The sequence below is a fragment of the Dryas octopetala genome, chromosome 9, assembly GCF_963921425.1.
Source record: "Dryas octopetala chromosome 9, drDryOcto1.1, whole genome shotgun sequence".
Classification (NCBI taxonomy): domain Eukaryota; kingdom Viridiplantae; phylum Streptophyta; class Magnoliopsida; order Rosales; family Rosaceae; genus Dryas; species Dryas octopetala.
The window spans coordinates 12,538,014-12,561,230 of record NC_141374.1 but is presented as its reverse complement, the minus strand read 5'-3'; the positions used below and the strand labels follow the sequence as shown (position 1 = coordinate 12,561,230).

At 36.9% G+C, this 23,217-nt stretch overlaps 4 protein-coding genes across 4 annotated transcripts; all 4 read right to left on the bottom strand.

The window, feature by feature from the left end:
- Positions 1-433: 433 nt before the first annotated feature.
- Positions 434-5,411, bottom strand: LOC147274219 (Transmembrane amino acid transporter family protein). The gene is made up of 7 exons (XM_086227556.1): positions 5,052-5,411; positions 4,747-4,977; positions 3,399-3,496; positions 2,236-2,422; positions 1,777-1,907; positions 1,284-1,520; positions 434-1,129 (listed from the first exon to the last, which is right to left on the bottom strand). The coding sequence occupies exons 1-7, from the start codon at positions 5,137-5,139 to the stop codon at positions 740-742; spliced, it is 1,362 nt and encodes a 453-aa protein (XP_086083682.1). The 5' UTR covers positions 5,140-5,411; the 3' UTR covers positions 434-739.
- Positions 5,412-8,978: 3,567 nt separating this feature from the next.
- Positions 8,979-11,605, bottom strand: LOC147274218 (high mobility group B protein 13-like). Its single transcript, XM_086227569.1, has 9 exons — positions 11,132-11,605; positions 10,787-10,894; positions 10,433-10,701; positions 10,234-10,339; positions 10,070-10,135; positions 9,784-9,954; positions 9,587-9,684; positions 9,418-9,502; positions 8,979-9,321 (listed from the first exon to the last, which is right to left on the bottom strand). The coding sequence occupies exons 1-9, from the start codon at positions 11,576-11,578 to the stop codon at positions 9,205-9,207; spliced, it is 1,467 nt and encodes a 488-aa protein (XP_086083695.1). The 5' UTR covers positions 11,579-11,605; the 3' UTR covers positions 8,979-9,204.
- Positions 11,606-12,248: 643 nt separating this feature from the next.
- LOC147274217 (protein trichome birefringence-like 23) lies at positions 12,249-15,679 on the bottom strand. Its single transcript, XM_086257220.1, has 3 exons — positions 15,007-15,679; positions 14,301-14,575; positions 12,249-13,364 (listed from the first exon to the last, which is right to left on the bottom strand). Exons 1-3 carry the CDS (start codon positions 15,335-15,337, stop codon positions 12,591-12,593), a joined length of 1,380 nt encoding a protein of 459 aa, XP_086113346.1. The 5' UTR covers positions 15,338-15,679; the 3' UTR covers positions 12,249-12,590.
- Positions 15,680-18,603: 2,924 nt separating this feature from the next.
- Positions 18,604-23,114, bottom strand: LOC147274216 (uncharacterized). Its single transcript, XM_086227419.1, has 5 exons — positions 22,509-23,114; positions 19,903-22,253; positions 19,716-19,776; positions 19,403-19,626; positions 18,604-18,993 (listed from the first exon to the last, which is right to left on the bottom strand). The coding sequence occupies exons 2-5, from the start codon at positions 22,125-22,127 to the stop codon at positions 18,939-18,941; spliced, it is 2,565 nt and encodes an 854-aa protein (XP_086083545.1). The 5' UTR covers positions 22,128-22,253; positions 22,509-23,114; the 3' UTR covers positions 18,604-18,938.
- Between the last annotated feature and the right edge of the window lie 103 nt (positions 23,115-23,217).

Here is a 23,217-nt window from a genome sequence, read left to right as displayed (position 1 = left end):
AAAAAATTGGGGAACCTTAATATTTGGAGAGCTGAGGCTGTTTTCTCCTTTGTCTACTTTAAGACCAAGCCTGATTGTGATTGTTGCGCCTACTCTTCTATATGAGAATTTATTTATTTTTACTGGGTAATATGAATTATTTATAGTTTCAACTTGTTTAAAATCTCAAGCAAGCACATGTATTTGGTCAACAGTTGCGATTTTATATCGTTTTTTTAATCACGATCAGCCCTTATTTTTTGCATGTATAAATATTTCTCATCTAGTTGGTCAATAGTCTTAAATTAATCAACGTGGAATGTCGTCTGAATAAAAAAAAAAAAAAAAAAAAAAAGAATCAAGGAGGAATGTGCCTTGAGTCCACCTACATTAAGGGGCACATTACAGCTAGGCACAAATTAAGTCACATAAATCTCATAACCACTTTTAAAAATCATGACAATGCGAACCAGGCTTTTCAAATTTAAATTAAATAGAGATTTCCATATCTTAGAATCAGAATAATGAAGCTTCCATTCTTCAGGAGATAGCCTAAGTTCTAGAACCTACACAGGGCATTTTTGTCTTTACCCATTACAATGACACTCTTATATTTGATCGACAAAACCATTTCTCAAATTGTGATCAGTTGAGGCTCAGAATGTGTGAAGTATGTGTAATTTGGATATTACCAGGCAAAGGGGCTTAATTAGAGAGAACATTTCACAAACAACACTGCTTTGTGTTTTTATGTACAAGCCTAATCAACCACATCATCACTAAAGAGCTTAAACTTGTTGGCATCAAGAACCAATTTCCTCATAGAGGAAAATGTGCCCAATATTCCTGCGCCTGTGAACACAATGATTATAGATATGTTGATCCAATAAGTGAAGGTTGATTTTGGAGGCTTGTGGGTCTTGTTGTAGAGAAGCATTGGGAGGATGAAATCTAAAGGGATGAAGCCAACAGCTCCAACCACACCGCTTATGTCTCCAAAAAATGGAAGCATGGCTGCAAAAAATCCACAGAGTATCATGTACAGAGACCGAAGAATTATTCGAGGAACTAGATTCCTTTTTGAAAACATTCCTTGATTGACATCTGCTGATTTCTTTTCCATGATCTCATAAGCAACTTGAGAATAAACCTGCAACATATTGGAGAAGGATTACCTCATTGCAACTTTTAAATAGGCTTAAGAAAGTAAACTTTCAATGTTCAGAAAACAGAATAGAGGCTTTCCTTCTATTCCTTTGACATGAATTGCAATTTTCAACATGGTATGGCAAGAGTAAGCTTACCAGGCCAATGGCAAGAAGCTGAAGGAGTACGAAAACCACGGCAAGTCCAAGAACCCATGTTGGAGCCAAAGAAGGTCCCTCATCCGGCATTAGGCTCTCTAGAATGTTTGAACTAGATTTGTTCCCAAATGCCCAGTAACCAGACACCGCAGTTGCATAGAAAGTAATGAAAATTACTGTGTAACACATCACAAGACCTTTTACCATCTTCCCGGTAGCTGGTGGCGCCAAAGTTGCCTGCATTGATTCATAGGTATATGATAAAATTAAATCAAGAAGCATATGCCAAGCAAGCATATATTTGACATTATTTTTGTGATGTTTGTGATTTTCACAGTGAAATTAGAAGGGAATTCGCACATGTACTTTCCACACATGTTACTAAGTAGTCTAGTTAAATATATCAACAAGATCATGTAATGGTTGTGCCAACTAGCATTAGAAATCTTGGATTTTTACAACTTATTAAAAGTTCCAAAGATGCTGCATTTACTTGTATTTCAGGTAGAATTCCATTCCCAAAGATAGCAGCTAATATGGAGATGGAAGTGAAGGCATTGAAGACCCTTGCTGACTTTGAAGATTCTAAGGAATAGTCCCTTGGAGGGGGATTCTTAGAGGTAACTGTAGGAAAAAGAGAAGCTTCTTAAATCACGAGAAGAAATCAAAAAAATGTTTTGAACTACTCTAGTTTTTGAAAAGAATTGCATCCCCAACCCCAACCCCAAGGTCCAAGGAATATTTATATTTACTACAGGATTAGAACTTGCTTTCTTCAAATAAATAAATAAATTTCAAGAAAATTTCCTTAATGGATTATGTGGTCCTTTATTGATAATAAACTATCCTACTGTTGAAAAATTGAAAGATGCCCAGTAAAATGCATGCAATTTTCTTCATATAAGTAATGCATGAGTGGAAATATAAATGATGATGTTGAAGGGTCCAGTACCTGCATAAATACAAGCACCAACCACCAGGAATGTGTAGCCCAAGCTGAGAAGCAGTGAACCAAAGTTGATATGCCTTAGGGAGTGGAAAGTTGGAAGCTGAGAGATGACTATCATTACCACTGTAACCATGGCTATGAAGTGATACAATTTCAGGGATCCATCGGGAGAAAGCTCTGAATACATAATCTTACCAAAAACAAAACAAAATGACAATCAAGATAATGCAAGATTAATAGAATCTAACTACTATACTGTAATGCAAAATAATAAAAGCAAACCAACCAACACATCCCCACTGTATTATAATACAAGATGCATTTCTCAATAAATCTCATTCAAAATATTTTATCAGCACTTACTATGGAAGTATAAAATATTAATTGATTGATAAAACATTGTTTCCATAAGAGTTTACTATGAAAGTTCTTTAACTTGTTTAAATATGTCAGTAGTAACTGGGTTGCTTGTATACTGACCCAGCTCATGCAATCATTTGACAACAAAGGCAAGGCCTATCTTGGGTGGTTATAAACTAAGGTGACTAACTTGCTTTCCTATCTTGCTTGGGCTTATAGAAGAATGCTTTCATTTGCAACTGAGGTGTCAACAAACAAGTAATCACAACTATGCACTAATTCAGTGACTCAGCTCAACATGCAATCATTTGACAGTGAAGGCAATTAGATATGCATGCGTTGGGTGGCTATCAACCCAAAGTGACCAACTTGCTTGGGCTTATAGAAGACTGCTTTAATCTTCCATTGAGGCAAAAAAACACACAAACAAGTGCCAACCATGCACTAATTATTCAGTGCCTTCAGAAGTTGAAAAGCATCCCAGCTCTTGATAGGTTTATGATCCAGCAACTGATTGTCTTTTGTGTGATTTAGGATGACTAGTTTGTTACCCATAGTCTCTACCAATTATATTTTGTGAAGCAATAGCAGATTGACCAAATGAATAAATTGAGTAATTTATCTATGGCAACAAATCATTGTTCTTGAATACCATGAATATAAGTGCCCTACTCATACCCTCCACTAAACTAAAAAAAGCAGCATAACCCTTTATAAATAAGCTCATTTTCTTTTGGTAATAAATAGATAATACTATTGGAAGCTAAAGCTGTCACATTATTGCATGTGATGATGTGATGATATACCTTTAGGCATTCCCCAGCAAGCAAAATTGCTCCTATTCCAACCCCAGTATTTATGGCTGTTTGGATGAATATTACAAAATAAAACATCCATCCTGACCCTACAAAAAAGCAAAAGGCCACACAGTTTATAATCAGGATTCCATAACCATAATTCTTATATATGGAGCAGAACAGAAACAGAGAACCACTAATAAACAATGAAGCATCATATGGCTCAAAAGCATTGTATAATCAAATGCAATTTGTGCAACCAGGATTCCATAACCATAATTCTTATATATGGAGCAGAACAGAAACAGAGGACCACTAATAAACAATGAAGCATCATATGGCTCAAAAGCATTGTATAATCAAATGCAATTTGTGCAGCATTCAGACTAAATTAACAAACCAAATAAATTCCCAGCTGCTTTGCAGCTTTTCCCATTTAAAAAATAAAAACGAAAGAATGAAAAGTGATAATAGTTGACAGCAATACATGAGGATTTTAATTAGTTGGTTTCAACTTTCAAGGCAACAACATCCTTATTCAGTAGTAGGCTAGTAGGTCAATTGAGTAGGAGTTTTCATTTCCTATAATAAGAAACAAAACAAAAATTGGAATAAAATGTAGAATTTTTCTTTTCTCTTCTACATTTCTTAGTTTTCATGGCAAAACAACCAAACATAAAAGAATTAGTATTCAATTTCGACTCTCTCAGCTCTACACTATGGACACAACTAATTTTTAGTGATATTTCACTTTCTTAATGTCGGAAAGCACCTAAGTTAAAAAAAAAAAACAAAAACAAAAACAAAAATTCGTACTCTTGTCAATGTAGTTTTAAAAAACATTCTACATATACACTAATACACGTACATATTTTAATATTTTATGTATTTTTACCTTGAATATCTCTAACTATGCTTTTACGTTATGAACGGTTACCGCGTACAGACTGGACCAGGCTTCGGTCAAAGAAGACCCGACCCAGTTACAAACACGTGTCAGATTGGCAGAGTCCCACCCGATTCATGCACGCACCACACGTTTGTTTCACACACTTGCACTCAATTACGGAAAGTCAAAAGCAGAATTTTACATTTATAACAATATTCTCGCATCACGAAAAAAACGATGTGGAGCGATTCGGGCACACCTCCGAAAAAGTCGCCAAATATCAGCGATATTTAGCCCAACAAAAAACGAAAGCATGCAAAACGAGACCGTTTTGGATGTTTATAGAAGAAGCAAAAGTAAAAGGGAAGGCATGCAACGCAGCATAACATAACCAACATTTTGCAAATTAAAAAAAGAAAAAGAAAAAAAGAAAAACTGGGTTATGGAGACGACGTGACTGTTAGGTACCTAAGACGTCGGCGGCGAGTTCACGGAATCGGATGTGGCGGCGACCAGCTTTCTCACAGTGGTCGAGCACCAGAGACATGAGGTAGTAGGAGTAGAAGGTGACCAGCCCCATGGTGGTTAAGCACAGGAACCCAACCCCCCACCCCAGCCCTCTGAACGCGTACGGCAGCGTCAGTATTGTGGGCCCCACTATCGCCGTCGTCAGATGAAACCCCGCATGCCACCATTGCCCTTCATATATTATATATAATTAGAAAAATAAAAAATACAAGAAAAACAGAACAGAAATCCAATTGACGTGGAACCTTTTGATTGGAGGACGAAGACTGCGCCGGCGTCGTTCTCGCGGCTGGTCTCGAGGAACGGTTCTGGGTTCGGGGGCTCAGGCATCATTGAAAAACCGAGAGGGAAGGTGATTGGGGGTATAGAGGTGCGTGGTGTGCGCAGGTTAAGGAATCTCGCCTGCGAGGCGTAGGTTAGTGGAAGTTGTGGAGTTGCTGAGCTGACAGTGAAGGTTAGGTATAGAATCAGCTAGCTTTTCGTTGGAGGAGTCTAAACTATGCTAAAGTGCGCGCGGAGCATTTTGCCGCCCGAGGCACGTTTGATGCCATAAATGAAGCTTGTTTAATAGAGAGAGACGACTTCTCCATATGAGTCGGAAGACTCGGAACTAGGGGTGTGATTTGGATTGGAAAATCCGAATCCGACCGATTCCTATCCGAAAATTTCCAATTTTATTCCGAATTCGAAATTGCCGAATCCGAAAATGCCGAAATCCGAAAATTCCGAAAAAAATTGGATTGGAATTGGAATGTTTATGTAAATTCCGATTCCGATCCGAATTCCGATCCAAAAAATTCCGAAATGTTCCGAAGGCATTCCGATCCAATATTTCCAAAATTATGCCAATTTATTCCATATTATATATTTTATCATTTATTTAGTATGATACATATAACATATATTTTAAAAAAGATGACTAATACTATTAATATAAACATATGTACATTATAAATATATGTGTATCATAATAACATAAATGGTAAGTTAGTAACACAAACACCCACATTTTTCCGTACATGTAATTACTATTTTTTTTTTTATTAGGGAGGGGAATTGAAGATATGGAGCAATTCTACAGTTATTCCAACTAGAATATCCCACCAGTTGTAATTACTAAATATTTAAGCTTATTATTTTCAAAATTTCAAACATGATATATATATATATATGTGAGTAACATGTATCTACTAATGGCATTTATTTTAACAATGTTGGATGAGCTCCAAAGATTAATCCCCCACCTCTAAGATATGTGCTATTAAGCCTATTATACATTCATAGTGACATTTATTTCTCTTATATAATATATATGTTATAATATATAATATATACCATTAAACATACACAATATATATCATACATAATTTATTTCTTAACATACATAATCTAGCAATGAAAAACTTGCTAAATTGCATCTTTTTTTTTTTTTTCCTTCTTTTCTAGATTTTTTTTATGGTAATGGTATGAGATGGTATGGTTCTAAATGTTATTTAAATTAATATTTTGAATTTTCTTTTTAAATTGGACATATATTTTAATTACATTTTAATATAAATATTGAAATGCATCATAATCTATTGTCTTTTAATTTTTGTTTGTTTGTTAATTTCATCATTATTCTAAAAAAAAATTCCAAACATGTTCTAAAAAATATTATGAAAATGTGAAAATTCCGATTTTTTATTCGAAAATTTCAAATTTTATCCGAAAGTTCCGAAAATGTTATATTCCGAAAAATTCCGAAAATTCCGAGAAATCCGAAAATTCCGAATCGGAATGAGACGTTGAAATTCCGATTTTTTGGAATGGAAATTGGAACATAAATTTCATTCCAAAATTTTTTGGATTGGAATTGGAACACCCTATTTCCGATCCGATCTGGCCGAAACACACCCCTACTCGGAACAAACGAAAAGCGATGGCTTTTAAGTTTTAAATTATTTTGTTTTTATTCTTTGTTAATAACGAAATTGCCCCTTTGAGCTTATCTGTTTGTGGAGAATAACTTACCTATCTCTGTGGGATAGGTGGTATCACAGAGGAGTGAGAAAGAGAGAAATAGAGAGAGGAGATAGATAAAAAGAGAAGGAATAGCAGTGGCATACCTGCGTTGCAGGTAAGTCCTTCTCTGTTTGTAGGCTGGTGCTTTGTTGTTTTCAAGTGGTAGACGATGGAGTCAAGGAATGAACTATATATCTTTTGTCCCCACAAGCAGTAAACTACAAAAACTAGATATTGTAATATTAAGCAATCGCCAAAACGACGCGTTTTTTAGTGTGCCGTCACCACAAACTGAGTGAAAGACTTGGATTCACATTTCACAAAGACTTTCTTATATTTTATCCATTTGAATTTTAGGCTTAATCTTACTTCATCATTTTAAAAAAATTATTCTAATTTATCACTTAAATTAAAAATTTTGTGAAAAGTGATTATATTCTCATCTTCTAGCTTTTTTTTTTTTTTTTCACCCATATTTTAATGAAAATGATAATGACAAATTTATCTTTTTTTAAAATGAGTTCTAAAGGATTTGACTTTTTAAAATGACAAATCTATTCTACTCACCCCTCCCTACTCACCTACTTCTTACAACGACCTAAACTCTATAGACCCTAAAATATTTTTTTATCCATTTCTTATATTATTATTTTTTTTATTATACTGTTTTTTATTGATGGACAATCAAATCGACGTTAGAAAAAATTCGCCTAGTGAAAAGATAAGCAAAAAAATTTCCAACTTAATAACAAGCTACCAGCCTCACTATATAACCTTTCCCATTCCCATTGAGCCAATTCTCACCCAATTAAACCTCAAGTGATCTTGTCATTTTGATCAACAAGGGCAGTAAATTATCATGTGTAGCATCAGTTTAAGCCAGGAATTTGGTAGTCCTATAGCAGCAGCCAGGTTGTTCAAGGCCTTGATCATCGACTCCCACAACCTCATCCCCAAGCTCATGCCTTAGGCCATTAAGAGCATCGAAATCATCCAAGGTGATGGAGGAGAAGGAAGCATCGATCAAGCTAAGCAAATTTATTTGCAAATGCAGACCTTCAAAGAGGTCAATGATTACATCACATATGAATAAATACTACAAGCACCTATTGAGAACAAGAGTGAATACTAATATGAATAAAAATACTTCAAAGAGTGGTCCAGCCAACTTTTGTATATAACCACGAAAAGATCGTAGACAATATTTCAATTCAATTCAAATTTAGGTTCCATGGATTCAATTAATTTAATTGTGCAATAATTAGAAACAGTTCACCAAAAAAAAGCATAAAAAAGGAGTTATTTACGTACGTTTTATGAGGTGAGTGGCAGAATACACCTTGAAGAACACGAGATATTTGATCAATTATGTCATATAATTAGAGTGATTTTGGAAGAAATTAAGAAAAAAAAAATTGGGTGGGTGAGATAATAGTTAAGGGGGTGGGAAGAATATTTGTTGAGTGGGTGTTTGAGTTAGTATATGATGTATATCATATGTTATTATAGGAATAATGAGGGGTGTGAATAATATTTTTATGATTTTTTCAAATTTAATAGGGTGTGAATAAGGTAAGTGAGAAAATAAGTTAAGGAGTATAAATATAAGCACTCTTTTGTAAATTCATATAGATATTTACAAGAGCAATGTTATTCCCACCTACCAATACTATTTTCCCACCCCTTTCTAAACCATTTTTTAATTTTAGTTTTCTTTTTTATAAAATTACCAAAAAGGACATACTTGAAAAAGAAAAAACAAAGAGATTGTAAGGCTGCATGACTGCCACTGCTACACCTTCAGTTGCAATTCATTTGGGGGTGCTCCAAATCTACAAGTGAAACACATGCTCTAAGAGTATAGATCCGGCCTTCCAGCTTAATTGAGACGAATTTCAAATTGCATACCAACTTCTGACAAGATTATTTGTTGAAGCTTTTGACATTTATGAACTGTGAACATAGATAAAGAGTAGTGGAAACTTGTAATGTGAAATGCAGAAAATCAGCACAAACCCCAAAAGGATCAAATGATTTTAGAAGATCACTTGAAAAATTGGGATATATACTTGTTTTCTTGAATTTCTATTTGATTTGACAAACTTTATTATCATGAAGAGCAAATATTTTTCTTTTAAAGAGGTGAATTGGAGTTTATACATGCATATGTTTTCTAGGGTTAGGGTCAGGATTGGGGAAAGGGTTTATCATTGATATTCACTTGGATTACACATGCTACACAAGAAACTATTTCATATTTTGATGCTAAAAATAATTATTTAGAAAAAAAATGTCATAAAGGTGACATATTTGTTATATTCTTCCATCTCCTTCAGTAAGATTTGTCCCCCCTGGTTCCTATGTGGCTCCGCCACTGGATAGAGCTGCACCCTTTCAGTCTTGGAGTGATGCAGCAACAGATTTGTTATACTCTTCCATCTCCTTCTTGTATGCTTCCATGGCTTCAGCAGCCTTGTCATTCCAGACCTTCCTCTCTTTTTCAGTCAATTCCTATACCCAGCAACAACAGAAGGATTAGTTTTCTTCCCTCAAGGAGAACATTTACCTAAAGAAAATATTACCAAAATCAATTTTGGTAAATGGTACCTTCCATTTCAGAGATATCAGTGCAGTAATGGTGGAGTTGTTAGTCCCTGGTCGCTCCTCCATTAGAGTCTTTCTTGCTTCCTTCCTACATTATTTAAAACAAAAAGAATTAATCAGTGTTTTCTTTGCACCCTTTCCATGTTAATAACAAAACAGCAGCAATTTTTACCTGAACAAAATGTACGAGGATGCAGGCTTCTTAGGCTTGTTGGGATCAACAACCTTCTTTTCTTCCTTTTTCTTCTTCTGGCGCTCCTCTTTTGTTTTCTGTTCATTGTACAACTTGATTAGTAATCATAACATATGAAATAGCAACAACAATTATCAGTAAAGAATGAAGAGTTGCAAACAGCTTGATTAGCAAACCTTGATGATGTTGTCTGTCTTCTCCTTCTTCTTAAGCAGTTGCAAGGCTTCATGCTTTTGTAGCTTCATCAGCTCTTCCTCTTCCTTCTTGAGATTGGCAGATTCCTCTTCCTTCTTCTGGTTATAAACCTCCATCTCTTGCAGATACTTCTCCTTGTTCTTCCTTGCCATCTGCAAGTTTTAAAGAAACCCAAGGAGATTATTAAGCATGATTCAGCTGGGGCAGGACTAATAAATCCCACAAAAGATAAAAGGCAAAAAGCTTTTATATGCCAATAGAGCAAACCTCTTCATAAGGCCCTTTCTGTTCCTCTGTCATGCTTTTCCATTCTTCACCAGTGATCTTTGCAACCTATCAAATCGTCCCAAAGTTGACAAATTAAGAGTGGCCAAATAACTAAATATGCATACGGCTCTTTTAATAAAATGGGGATGGTGATTTTCAATTACCTCAGTGACAGTTTTGTTCTCTTTAGCCAGAGCTGCACGCCTCTCATTTGTGAACAGGAAAAATGCTGACATTGGCTGCTTGGGTTTCAATGGATCCTTTTCTTTCCTGTAAATACAAATGAGTATACGTTATCAATTCTATATTCAGAGGCACATAGAGAGAGAGAGAGAGAGAGAGAGAGAGAGAGATGAGCTTTACTTCTTCTTGTTCTCCTTCTCTGCTTCTTGTTTGAACTGCAGGTATTGTTCAAGCAACTCCATGGCTGTCTTCTGCTTGTGCTCCTCTTCCAAGAGGTGCATTGCTTCACTCTCACGCTTCTCTTTTGCAGTAACTTGCAGATAAGCTTCCTTGTCAGCTTGATACTTCTCTTCATAAGGCTTTTTCTCTTCTGCACTGACGTTCTTCCACTTGGCACCCAAGATGTTTGAAATTTCCTTGAACTCAGCCTCAGGGTTCTCCTTCTTGATCTGCACCAAAACCCCAAAAGAGGATTCAGAAATGTTTCACATTCAAATCTCAGAAATCATTCTACTCTATTAGTCTTTATCTTACCTCATTCCATTGGTCTTTGCACCAGAGGATATAAGGAGGGGATGGCCTTTTCATTTCCGGGCAACCTTTCTTCTTTTTGTCATTCAGTGATGGAACAATTGGGAATGCCTGAAGAAATATAAAGAAGCATTTAGCATTATATATATCAAACACCATAGCAGCAATTCGATCAAATCCCATATGAACTTTTTTCATTTTCTCACAATTTACCAAATTTCAAGTCTTAAACCTTTCACCTATTTTCTCAGCAACTAAACAGATGCTAATCCAACAAGACAATATAAAAAATCCAGGAAAAACTTAAGAAAAAAACGAAGAAAAGAAAGGGGATCAAGACAAACAAACCATGGTGGGCTTGAACTCCTTCAGCTTCTGCAGCTTCTTCAACTCTATCTGAAGCTTGTCCTGCTCTCGACCCTTGGTTTCAAGCTCCTCCTCCCTGGCCTTCAAGAGCTCCTCCGTCTTCTCCTTCTCGAGCCTCAGTTTCTGGAGCTGATCTTGCATATCTTGTAAGTCTTTCTCGAAAGACGATTGTTTCTGCGCCTGCTTGGACTGTTTCTTGGAGGCCGCGGCTTTCCCTTTCTTGGGGGATGCGAGAGTCTGAGAGAGGCTCTCAGTGTTCTCCTTCGCCGGGTCGGAGCCGGATCCGGTTGGGACCGGGCTAGGAGCGGGCTCCGAGACCTTTCCGGCGATGATATTGGCTTCATTTCCAGATGGGTTCTTCTCCTTCAGCGCCCTTCGGTTGGTCCTGGGCTTCCGTGTGGGCATCTCGGCAATTGCAGTGTCAGCCATGGCACAGAGAGAGAGAGAGAGAGAGAGAGAGAGAGAGAGAGAGAGAGAGAGAGAGAGAGAGAGAGAGAGAGAGAGAGAGAGAGAGAGAGAGAGAGGGGTTTTGAATTTTTGAGTGTGAGTGATTGTTTAGGGGAAGGGAGGGGTGTTTATATGGAGGGGCGGGCAGCCTAACGGTCAGATGTTTCAAATTCAAATGGATCTCTGTGATTGGATAGTTGTTGGAGGGTACCGCGCTTTTACTTTTATTGACCGTTGGTAAGAAGTCGATACAAGTTCTTACCATACAGAGAGGACAATTTATTTTCTCTTCCATTTTTTAGCTTTTTTTGGTGATTCCCTTCCATATACAAATTTAAAACATTTTTTTTTTTTTTTTGTTTAAAGGGTCTTCATTCCACTAACCAGCATTGATGGGTAAGGAAATTTCAAATTTGACACCCCATGCTACTAATATCATGGCTGGTTCAGAAAATATGAAAGACCTTGATCAACATTATAAAAGAATTAGGACATGATAGCATGCATTACACAGGGTACAAGCTAATGAGTGGTGAATGGATTTGGATGGGACCAAGTGAATGTTGGACAGATGATTCATTAGTATGGCTTGTGCACAAATAACTCTCAACCTTTAGGTCCTTTACAGGTCCTCCAAAATCCTCAACTAGGTAATTGGTGCACAGATGAATATTCATTTATAGCGTATAAAGAAAAGCAGATTGCTGAATTAGAAATTTAGAATTACAACAATCAAAAGTTTATAGCATGTAATAATGACAGATACTACAGTTTTTCTTTGGGTTCACAGAGGCCTAAAACTTGGAGGTGAGAGTACAAGAGTGTAGAGGTAAGCGCTCCGCCACTAAAACCATCAGCCCCCGCGACAGAGATTACAGTTAATACAACATTGTGATCTTTTTGTAGTATTCTATTCTGTGTGCCTACAGATGAAAAATTCAACGACAGGCCAGTTGACACTGGTAAAGATGCAGTCATGGGAAGGATGATTTTCTTAGCCATTTACCACCATCTCCATAATCACATCATTCCAAGAGTCTATTGGCCCTGGCAAGCACCAATGCAAACAATCAGTCTGAACCTTTGCATTTTTGCCATGTTCAAATGGATGATACTGTCTATATGCACCTGGATGCCCATCAGGCCTCAACAAAGTAAGTGGGACAAGGTCAAGGAGTTTGAGACGCACCCCATTTCTGGAAGCTTTTGCAGCGGCCTTCTCAAACTCCTCTAATTCAATGTTACGCAGAATCTTATGTGCCTCCTTCAATTCAATCTCACCTTCTTTAGCTGGGGTTTTTCTCTTGCAATTTCCCCCATTAAACCACTCCCCATTCTCAAAGTGATCAGGTGTGGACGTTCTAAAAAAGATCATGCCCTTGTAATCAGACTTTACTATAAAGTCCATCACATATCTCAGGGATTTGCGATAAGCAAAATCAAACCCCAACTCTGTCAGATTCCTTTTAGGACAGTAATGGCATCCCAACACTTCATTGTTCTCATAGTAGATTGAAGATTTAAGAAACCATTTCCCTGTTGAAATTATCATGTAGTCGAAACCCTGGTATTGATCAATCCAATTCTCATCGAGCTTGTCAAGATGCAGCTCAACTTCAGATGTTGAAACACCATTATAGTCTTCAAATATAGCAGCTTTCACGAGGAAAGGGGACCAAATAACTGAGACAGAAAAATTGTATGAGCGAAAGTGCCATCTTCTGGACCTATAATCCTTGTCATGGTACACTTGAACAGCTCGTTCAACCTGAAGGACAATGTTTCAATCAAATTTGGCGCAATTTCTTTAAATAATTTCTAAAGTTCTAAGCTTAAACAAAGTCATAAAAAGGTGAATCATTTGATGAAATCAAGATTAAATGGCAACAACAGTCAAAATAATCAACGAGTAATCCAAATGCAGGACTTATGCACGGTCCCTGAGTACAGGATGACAAAATGGACAGAGACAAAACTAAGGAACAAACCCACATTTGTTCATGTCATAGTTATTATGGTAACTATATCCATCACAAACCCACAGAGACAAAGGGTGGGCAACAACTTTCACCCACCTCAATTAACTCGTCTAGATCAAACAATTTCATTGGCAAACATTTGTGTATCAGGACCCTACCTTTGTAAATAAATGTGCACTGCATTTTCTTAATATGTCTCATGAGGTGGGGTTGCTCAAAGAATTAAATGAAGGCACAATGACTGGTGCAGCTATAAGTGGTAGCAGGCAGGTAAAATATGTAGGCAGTGCAAAAACCAAATTCTATAAAAGCTCTAGTAAACTGAGAACAACAAACATCAATGAACACTAGTTGGGAACCCTCCAGAAGTTCTTCATGATTAAGTGAATTTCTTTAAGAATTAGACCAAATATTGCTCAAGGGAAACTAAACAAGTTAGCAACTTTGCTCTATGATAAAGTAACTTGTTTATACAATTCAAAGATGCTAACTGAAGTATGAAAGGCAGACAAGCCTAATTGTATTAACAAACATAAGAAGAGTAGCAAAGGAACAGATCCAACTGTTGAATAAACACGTTCTCCATATCCTAATTCTATAAGCTTCTTGGAAAGATGAAGACTTTAGCTTTTAGGATGTAAAGAATTTTTTTATGTTAACACTAAGCTTCTGTTCCTTTATCCAAAGCCAACAATTGTAAATGATATAACAATTCTAAAACATACCGTGGAGAGCATGCAAAGCAACGACTGGACATGGTTGCGAGATATCGAATCACCAATCAATGCCCATGCTTTATTCCTCATCTTTTCAAGAAATCTCTCTGGATCAAACTTTGGTAATTCACAATCTCGTGGATTCCACCTCCAGTATAAATACCCATTATCGGGCCGCCCATTCTTTATACAATTCTGAGGACTTTCGATCGTGAGGCAGTTCTCATTGTAAACTGGACCTGAGGGATTTGGAATCCAATCCCCAGTGAAAAGATCACATTTTCCTGCAAAAAGATTGTGAACAAAGTCCCATTGAAACATAAATCAGTTAATATCTTAGTACAATTCCAAATTACTATAACACTATCTGATCAAATGACAGATTAGCAGTAGATCAACCAACTAATAGTATCAGAACAACTAGCAGAACACCCATCAAAATTTCGGCATCTTATGACTGAAAAAACAAAAATTTATAACAAAACTATCAAGATTTCCAACATATGGAAGCAAAAGGACCATTTTTCAAATGCAGATCTCTAGTGCACTGAATTTTCAATTACATAGCACTACTTTCCAATAACAGCAGTTTACTCCCAGCTACTTTTAAATTTCTCATGCATACAATACAAAAACAGAAAGAAAAAGTTTATAAGAACCACAGAAAGAATAACATAAACAAAAAGAACCCAGCAAAGAGTAGCCAAATAATTACCTTTGGGAGGTGTCTGATCTTCATCTTCATCTTGTGAAACTTCTACAGAAATTGGTGGCTCTGAAGCCACAGTTTTCTCAAGAAAAGGAATTTCTTTTCTGGGTAAAGGTATCTGATCTTGATCTTCAACTTGTGGAATTTGTTCAGAAATGGGTTGCTCCCCTGAAGCCACAGTTTTCTCAGGAAATGGGGTTTCTATGTTGGGCGAATACCCAGTTGAGCTAGAGAGATAGAGACGAAAAGCAAGACCCATTAAGAGGATTCCAACTGCAAGCTTCACAATCAAAACCTTGTGCTTGTAATTGAACCACAGCTTCCAGTTCAACTTCATTGTCTTCTCTACTTGCTTAGCTGAACACACTCACACACACTGAGTGAAGTCTTAAGATCCTTGAAGCCCAGTGTGCTGATTCTTTAGCTGATGACTGAAATGTAGGTCTTGAGCTAAGACGCTCAAAACCCAGATTAATAATCTGAGATTATCACTCAAAAATTAAGAAACTATATATTTGTTTATTGGGTTGTGTAAGATCGGATCGAAGAGGGTTGGGTTGGGTTGTGTTGGGGTTTTTGGCTTTTCAGTTTCAGCTGCTTTGGATTACTGGTTTTTTTTTTTTTGACCACATTGGATTACTGGTTAATCATAGTATAATAGTTTCAATCTATCTTCCCAACAAAAATAGTTTCAATCTAGAATATATGGGAGTACGGAGACAGTGATTAAAGCAAGCAATTAAAGATTCTTAATGAATTACTAAAGTCATTAATGGTGCAGATGTAGCTGATAATTATGGAAATGCTGCTTCTATGGGCTAATGGGCCTGGGCTTTCATTCACAAATTTTAAGGCCACGTTTGTTTCACCGTGTTAGCTAGTGTTAGGTAGGATTGTGTTAAATAATCCAATAAACTCATGTTTGGTAAGGCACGGTATTTTTTTAAGCGGGACTATCTACACCGCATCTTCTAAAACAGTATTATTTTAAGTTGACTATCTACACCGCATCTTCTAAAACAGGGGACTACGCGTTGGTAAATAGCGAGGTCTGAAGACACCTCGCTATCTAAGAACTGGATTACGCCTCCAAAATAACACAAACCTGAGAGAGAGAGAGAGGCTCCGTTTGTAGACTTCGCCTCCTTCTCTCTATCTCTCCTCTCTCTCTCTCTCTCTCTCTCTCTCTCTCTCTCTCTCCCTTCTCTCTCTTCTCCCTTTCTTCTTTTGTCTCTCTCTCGATCTCTCTCGTTCTCTCTGGACAAGTTTGATTTAGAATTGTTGCTGCTGCAGGAGGTGGTGGAACGGCGAAGCAGAGACCGAAGAGGGTTGGGTTGGTGGGTATGTGATGGCGGAGGACTCTGCTTGGTTTTGGGTGGTGGTGGTGGTGGTGTTGGAGTTGGAGTTGTTGTCCATTGATTGGTGGGTTTCACTTTTGATGTGGTGGGCTTGGGGAATAGCCAAATGGGTGTTGGTGAGAGGGTTGACGGGGAATTGCTCTGGTTTTGATTTTGATCAGATAGTGTGAGAGGGTTGATTTTCACAGATTTTTGTGGTGATTTCAAAGATTGGGGATGGATATAAGGGTGAGAAAGACATAAAGACAGGTCTACTGGGTTTTGTTTTTTTGGGATTGATCAATTGGAATATTGATCTATTATTTTCATTGGGTTTTTTCTGGGTTTTGATCTAATGGGGTTTATCTTCCCTATTTGCCCTTGTAGGTACCATGAAAGCAAGGACAAGTTTGGGAGCGATAGTGGTGGAGCTCGAAGACACCCCACGTAGTACTCGGTTGGGTCTTGAAATTCCAATGCAGGAATTGCTGCAACAAATCCTTCCGTTTAATATTAGGCTAACTGATATTACTTACTTAAGGAAGCACATATTATGTAACAATTAATTAGGAATTTAGGACAAGTATTGTAACATAAAATGACCCAATTAATGGAACAGTAAGTAGTATTGGAAGATTATCAGACTTTTATTGATGTTCTGGATGATTCTGCTGGTCAATGGCTTTGGAAAAAAAACAGTATTTGACTTAGCAAAAAAAATGTTAGATGAGATGGTGTACAAGGAAAAGGAGAGATGCAATGTCATTTGGTAGTATTTTTTTTAATAAAAAGACAAATTAATCAATTATTTTAGACATTAAAACTATGGAAAATTTGATGATTAAATATTAACCCTTCAAATTATATTAAAAAGGTTTAATTAATAATTAATATATGTATTTAAAATAATTATAGCTCACTTTAATGATGCATCAAACATAAGATAATATTATTTTGCTTATCCAGTTTCTTAATCCGACGTAGCACCAAACATAAGATTTACTTAGTCCAGCTTACTCCAGTCCAACACAGTCAATAATAATACAGGCTAATACAATCCAGTGTAACAAATGAGCCCTAAAAGTTTTATTCTCTCTAAGAAAACATAGTAATAAATTTTTTTTGAGAGAGAAAAAAGGAAAAAGATCTGAATATTCTAAACCTTTGAACCTTCAGCATTGAAGAGTTCGAATGTTCTCCCACTTCTGTACACTACATTTACCCTGTTTAAAAAAAAAAAAAAAAAAAAAAAAACTGAACTTACCCGATATGTTGATTTAAGGAAAGAACATCCTGCTTAATTCTATAGTCGTCTCACCAACCAAATAAATATTCAATCATACTGTCTGCCCCATGATTGTTAATGTACATGTCAGCTTCATGTATGGTGGGTGATAGCTACTTCAATTTGCAGCCAACCACAAAGTTGGATATCATATATTTTCTGCCTCTCCCATTTGGGATTGTAAATTACAATATCTCATCCAAGTCTCAATTATTCATAATTCTTTTTTTCTATTTTTTTTAATTCAAAAATCAAACACTACTTAAGGAGATTGCATTGTTCACCATGTCCATAAGGTTAACTTCAATATCAATCGGACCCAAATATTTTGTAGAAGAAAATAAATGTATCCCTCTGGTTTTTTCATTTTCTCTTTCTGTTCTATAGAACTCATCCTTATTAATTTCAATAAAATACTACATTAGCAAAAATCATCCAAAAAGTGTAATAGGATTGTCTCATTATTTTTACAACAGTAATCCTTGCATAACTTTATATACACCAAATTATATTTGACATATTTGTACCTTTGATGTTACAATGCAACTACCAAATTCCCATCACCATATACCTTTTTATGTTTTTTAATGTTTTAAGGCTTTTCTGATAACTTTTTTAATATAATAGCTTCTGTTACCCTGTCTCTGATGAGCTACATAACTGTCTTTGTCCCACAAATAAAGTCAAAATACAGAGGAATTGTTTATTGCACTTGTTGAGCAACAGACCAGTTCACATCTCAGAGACCCTTAGAAAGCTGACAAATAAATCCAATGAGAGCCACTTGCTAAATGCTTAACATGAAAAACTCAGTGCTACTTGGTAGAGGCTTAATAACAAATAGTGCACATCAGTGCAATGTATTGTATACCTTTCAATCTAGCAGAGCTAAGCAGGCTAAACAAAAGGCTAGGATATCCCAGGTTATAAACAAGCTTGTCTATAATTACATAAAATATGTATTGGTACAAATACAGCAAGTTAAAAACTACCCACCATTAAACACAAATGGATGATACAATGGATAATTGCTGCATCAATTTCAATATGCCTGACAATCTAGATGAACTAATCACCTCTCACTCATAGAGATACAAATGTATGACCAAACAATTAAGATATGACATTGTATTGTTATAATTACAACGTATTCCACAGATTTGGTCTTTGAATCCATCCATAGGAAGAAGACACCTTATGGAGTAAGCATGCACCAAGAATTCTTCAACTGGTGATTGACTCATCGTTATCATCTTTTAAAGAACTGAAGCACCCAAGATTAAATCAGGAAATTAAACCACAAGGGTGAATCATAGTCACACAACCATCTTGGGGATTTTCATGCCAAATCCATGCTTTGCCTTCTCAATTCTGTCCAATAAAATGTCAATGGTCATTAATCAATGCATTAATAAGAATACAAACTAAACATCAAATGAGTTTCATTTTGTAGTTATGAAGATTGATATACTACCAACTGGTGGGTTATCAGAAAGGACTAGCTGGCATGTTTATTAGTTTGTCAGTGAGACGGGATATTAGGATGTAGGCCTTCTTGTACAATTAATAAATGACAATATTTTTGTTTACACAAGGAAGATGACCAAAATGAGGATCAAGACAAAATGGTTTTTGAGATTGACATTTATATTACTAAAATAATCAGGCTTTTTCTTTAAGATGGGAATCTTAACAACAAGACGTATCACTAAATTTTCTATCCTTAAATCTTGTTTTAGGATGCAGCTATAATCAACTGTAAATATGCACAAGGACTTACGTCGGGGCAAGTTTTCCAAGGCTAACTAGCTCTTTCCCAGAGTCCTCATCCACAACTCTCCCAGAAATTTCAATGATATAAAATCTATCTCTTGTAGTTGGTAGTCCTCTGCTTGCAAGTAGGTCCAAATCTCTCTGATGTAGCTCTCTCCCATTTACATAGACACCTGTGTTTCCCGCAGCACAATTTGTTGGCATGGGGTAATTGAATTCTTCAATGAATGGCTGCAAGACAACAGGAATGCTTTATTTATAAATTCCACATGAACCATGTACAAAAGAAATTTATAAATAAAAAAATTAATTGGTCTCACAGGAATTATGCCAAGGCAAGTTTGGCCCATCACACCCCAAAATCCGGCTCTGAAGTCATACCTAGTAAAAACGGCAGATAAAGAAAAGTTAGACTGTCTGCTAAAAGAAATGTAGATATGTGATAGTGATACACTTGAACTTGGAAATGAAATACTGCACTAAATAGGAGTCAGCATGCAGCCTTACCAATAATCTCCAGGCCGAATTGGGCCAGCAAGCTTTTCAGCTTTTTTAACAACATGATCTGGAATAGGTTGTCCATTAATTAAAACAGTAGGTCTTGTTTTCTCCACAATTTTATTAGATTTTGAGGAATCTCTAAAGCTCCTTTTAATGAGACCCATCAAGAAGGAATCGCCCTTGCCTATTTTGGGCTGATCTTCTTTGCTTATCTCTGCTGAGTCTTGAGATATGTTGGTATTGAGATAGTCATTGAAAGAAACATCCAACTCAGTTTCCACTGACAGATCTTTCACAGAACGCTGTTGAGAGGTGCTCCTACTAAAGAGCACCTTGTCTTGGTCCATACATTTACTCTTCTTTTCTTCCTCATCTCTGATTACTGCATGTTTAGAAGGACTATCAGACTGCTCCCAAAGAGGCGAAACTGGGGTTGTAGGTGAAAAGGCATCTTTTGCGGGCAGCTCAGTACAGTCAGAACCATCTATCTGAACAATCACACAATCTGGGATCCCCTCTTCCTCGGATTCCTTCGAAGAGATGGAAGATGAAGAACTATGGCCTTCCCTCTTCTCAGATTTATCTATGTTCAGTCTCTGGTCTTCTGCCAGTGAAATGTGTTTGGTGTCTATGGACTGTTTCTTATCACCAGAATTATCTAAGTCATCACAGCAGGAGTTGGTGTCACCTGCATCTGGTGATCCATGAGAACTTAAAACCCTGCCATTTAATACCTGATTAGAACTTTGATCAACCTCAGAAGATAATTTCTTGGATTCTTTAGGAACACAAATAATGAGCTTCTTGTTCTTTATTTCTAGTGAGATAACAGTTGAACAGGAACCACAACGCAGTTTTGGCTGATTCATTATCTTGTTAAGTTTTCTAGGCAGTTTCAGCAACTCAAAGCAACTAAAGCATGTAATGAATGGGGCACCACCTGCTATAGGATGGAGAATCCGTCCATGCCCATTGACTGTCATTGGCCTTCTTGGATGTCTCTCACCATAACCATCATTGTCTGAATCAAGGTCATTTTTCCATCTTGTGTGCAATGGAGGACTAGCACATCGGGGATTATAATTATGTGCCCCAAATGGAACAGCACTGGCTTGATGGTAGAAATTCATATAGCTTGGAGCTCTTGGAACCCTTCTATCGCTAAAATGAGCATGTGGGACTTGGGGAGGGACTACCCAATTCTGGTTGTAGCAGCCTAAACAAGAGCATGCAGGCGAGTGAAAAACAGTTTCATGTGAATATGATGCAAGTGGATTCCGATTGAAATCCATGTGCTGCCCCATAAAGTATTCATGAGGTGCCTGTCGTGGGTATTGGAGTGGATGATGGGGAGGCCTCCTTGTCATTTGTGGCTGAGATGGATCCTCATATTCTGGTATTGCATTCAAGATATGCCTTTGAGGAGGATAAAAGTTCTGCATATCCATGTTATGATGATCCATGAAAGGATCAGGTCCTTGGCCATAGTTGAAGTAAGGGGGTCTTGGCATCTGCTTGTCCACAGCATATGCATGCATTGAAACATTATAAGTTAACCGGTCACCATGAAGATCAGGCGGTGTTCTACTCCTCTCTAGAGGGACCATTTTCCTTGGTTTATCTGCGCCATCGTATGATGTGCTAAGTTGCTCCTTCAACTCATCCAACTTCCTAAGAAGCTCAGCTCGATCCTGTTCTAAGTTCTCAACTCCATTCAGATCATCCCTGTACTTCTGCTCACCACGACCATGAAAGGAATCTAGCTTGTAGTTTGAAGGCCCCTCATCAGGATAAGCAGAAGCTGAAATTCTTTCTCGCTCAACAAGGACCCTGTGGTTTGCATAAAACCCCTCCAACCGATCTCTTTCTACACCCCAATGGTCCATATTTTCCCTTGAACTCAATGACCCAGCAAAATTCCTTAATTGGGCCGGATGATCTCCTACACTTGAATTTCCAGAAGCAGACCTATTCATGTTCATATCAGAATTATTTCCACAGATCCAATTATCAAATGGGAATTCCGATAATCGACTATATTTTTCAGCAAACTCATCTTCTTTTGCTGCACCACTTTGCTCAAGCCTTAAACCCTTAACCCCTTCCCCAACATTAATATGATCATCAACCAAAACAACTTTGTTCTCTGTTCTTGATGAACTTCTACTACTGGAGTCAACCTTCCTTTCTCCAACGACTCTCTCTTTTCCTCTACCTCGCCTCAAGTCCATGACTCTCCTTTCAGTCACAGAAGCAGAAATTGGACTACCACTCCCTTTATCTAACAAAATCTTCAATTTCTCAGATCCCCCTCCTAATGTCTCTGAAAACCTATCCAAAGAACCCTTTCTTCTTAACTGTACCATCAAACAGTAATGCAAAGTCCCAGAATCACCAAATTAGAACCTTGAATTTCTCATAAAACATAAAAGTAAATAACAAAATTGAAAACTTGGAAACATGTAATAGAGTTGGGGCTGAAATTAGCAGTTCAGATTTCCAAATTTAAATATCTTATTTTTCCTTTTTATTCTATTTTTCAGTAAACAAGCAAACATGCAAATAAATCAAAAGCCAAAATGGGAAAAACATAGAGAGGAAATAGAGCATACCTCAAGAACAGCACCACAGCCAACACACTGGTAAACTCAGGGAGCTCTGGTAGGACATTATCACACATGGGGCAACGAACTACTCGAAATTTAAGCATAAAAAACGAAGACCCAGAGAACCAGAACACCAGCCAAACTCATCTTCAAATCCAAATAACCTCGAAATTCGAAACCCACAAAGCTTTCTTACACTAAAAACTATAAAAACAAAGACTTTGTCTGCTTTAACATCAACATGTTTCCACCAAGAAAATCAAAGACAAACCCAAAATCAATCATATATAGAAAGGCATAAACAAGCATGCCAACTGATTCATCCACATACTACTTTGGGCTTAGCTGTTGAGAGAACACAGAGATTAACTTCTGAAACTCCGACATTAAATAAATAGCATTTCTTTAAAAAATTAATATGACATCAGAGAGTAAAGAAAATCAAAAGTGCTTTGTGAATCTGAGAAAGAATCAGCCTTTTCCAACCAAATAATTTTCCAGGATAATGAGTACCGGTGGCTATGGTTGGGGAAAACTGAAAAGTCTTGGTAACCTTTCTGTTTCAAACTAGCTGGCTTGAAAAAGCCAACGAGTACACTGTACTTGATGGGTTTGTGAAAGCAAAGCATTGGGTATTTCATTGCATCTTTATGCTTACATCCTATTATTATATCTGTACTTCTTTTACACATTAATAATCCTCATGAAATCCCTA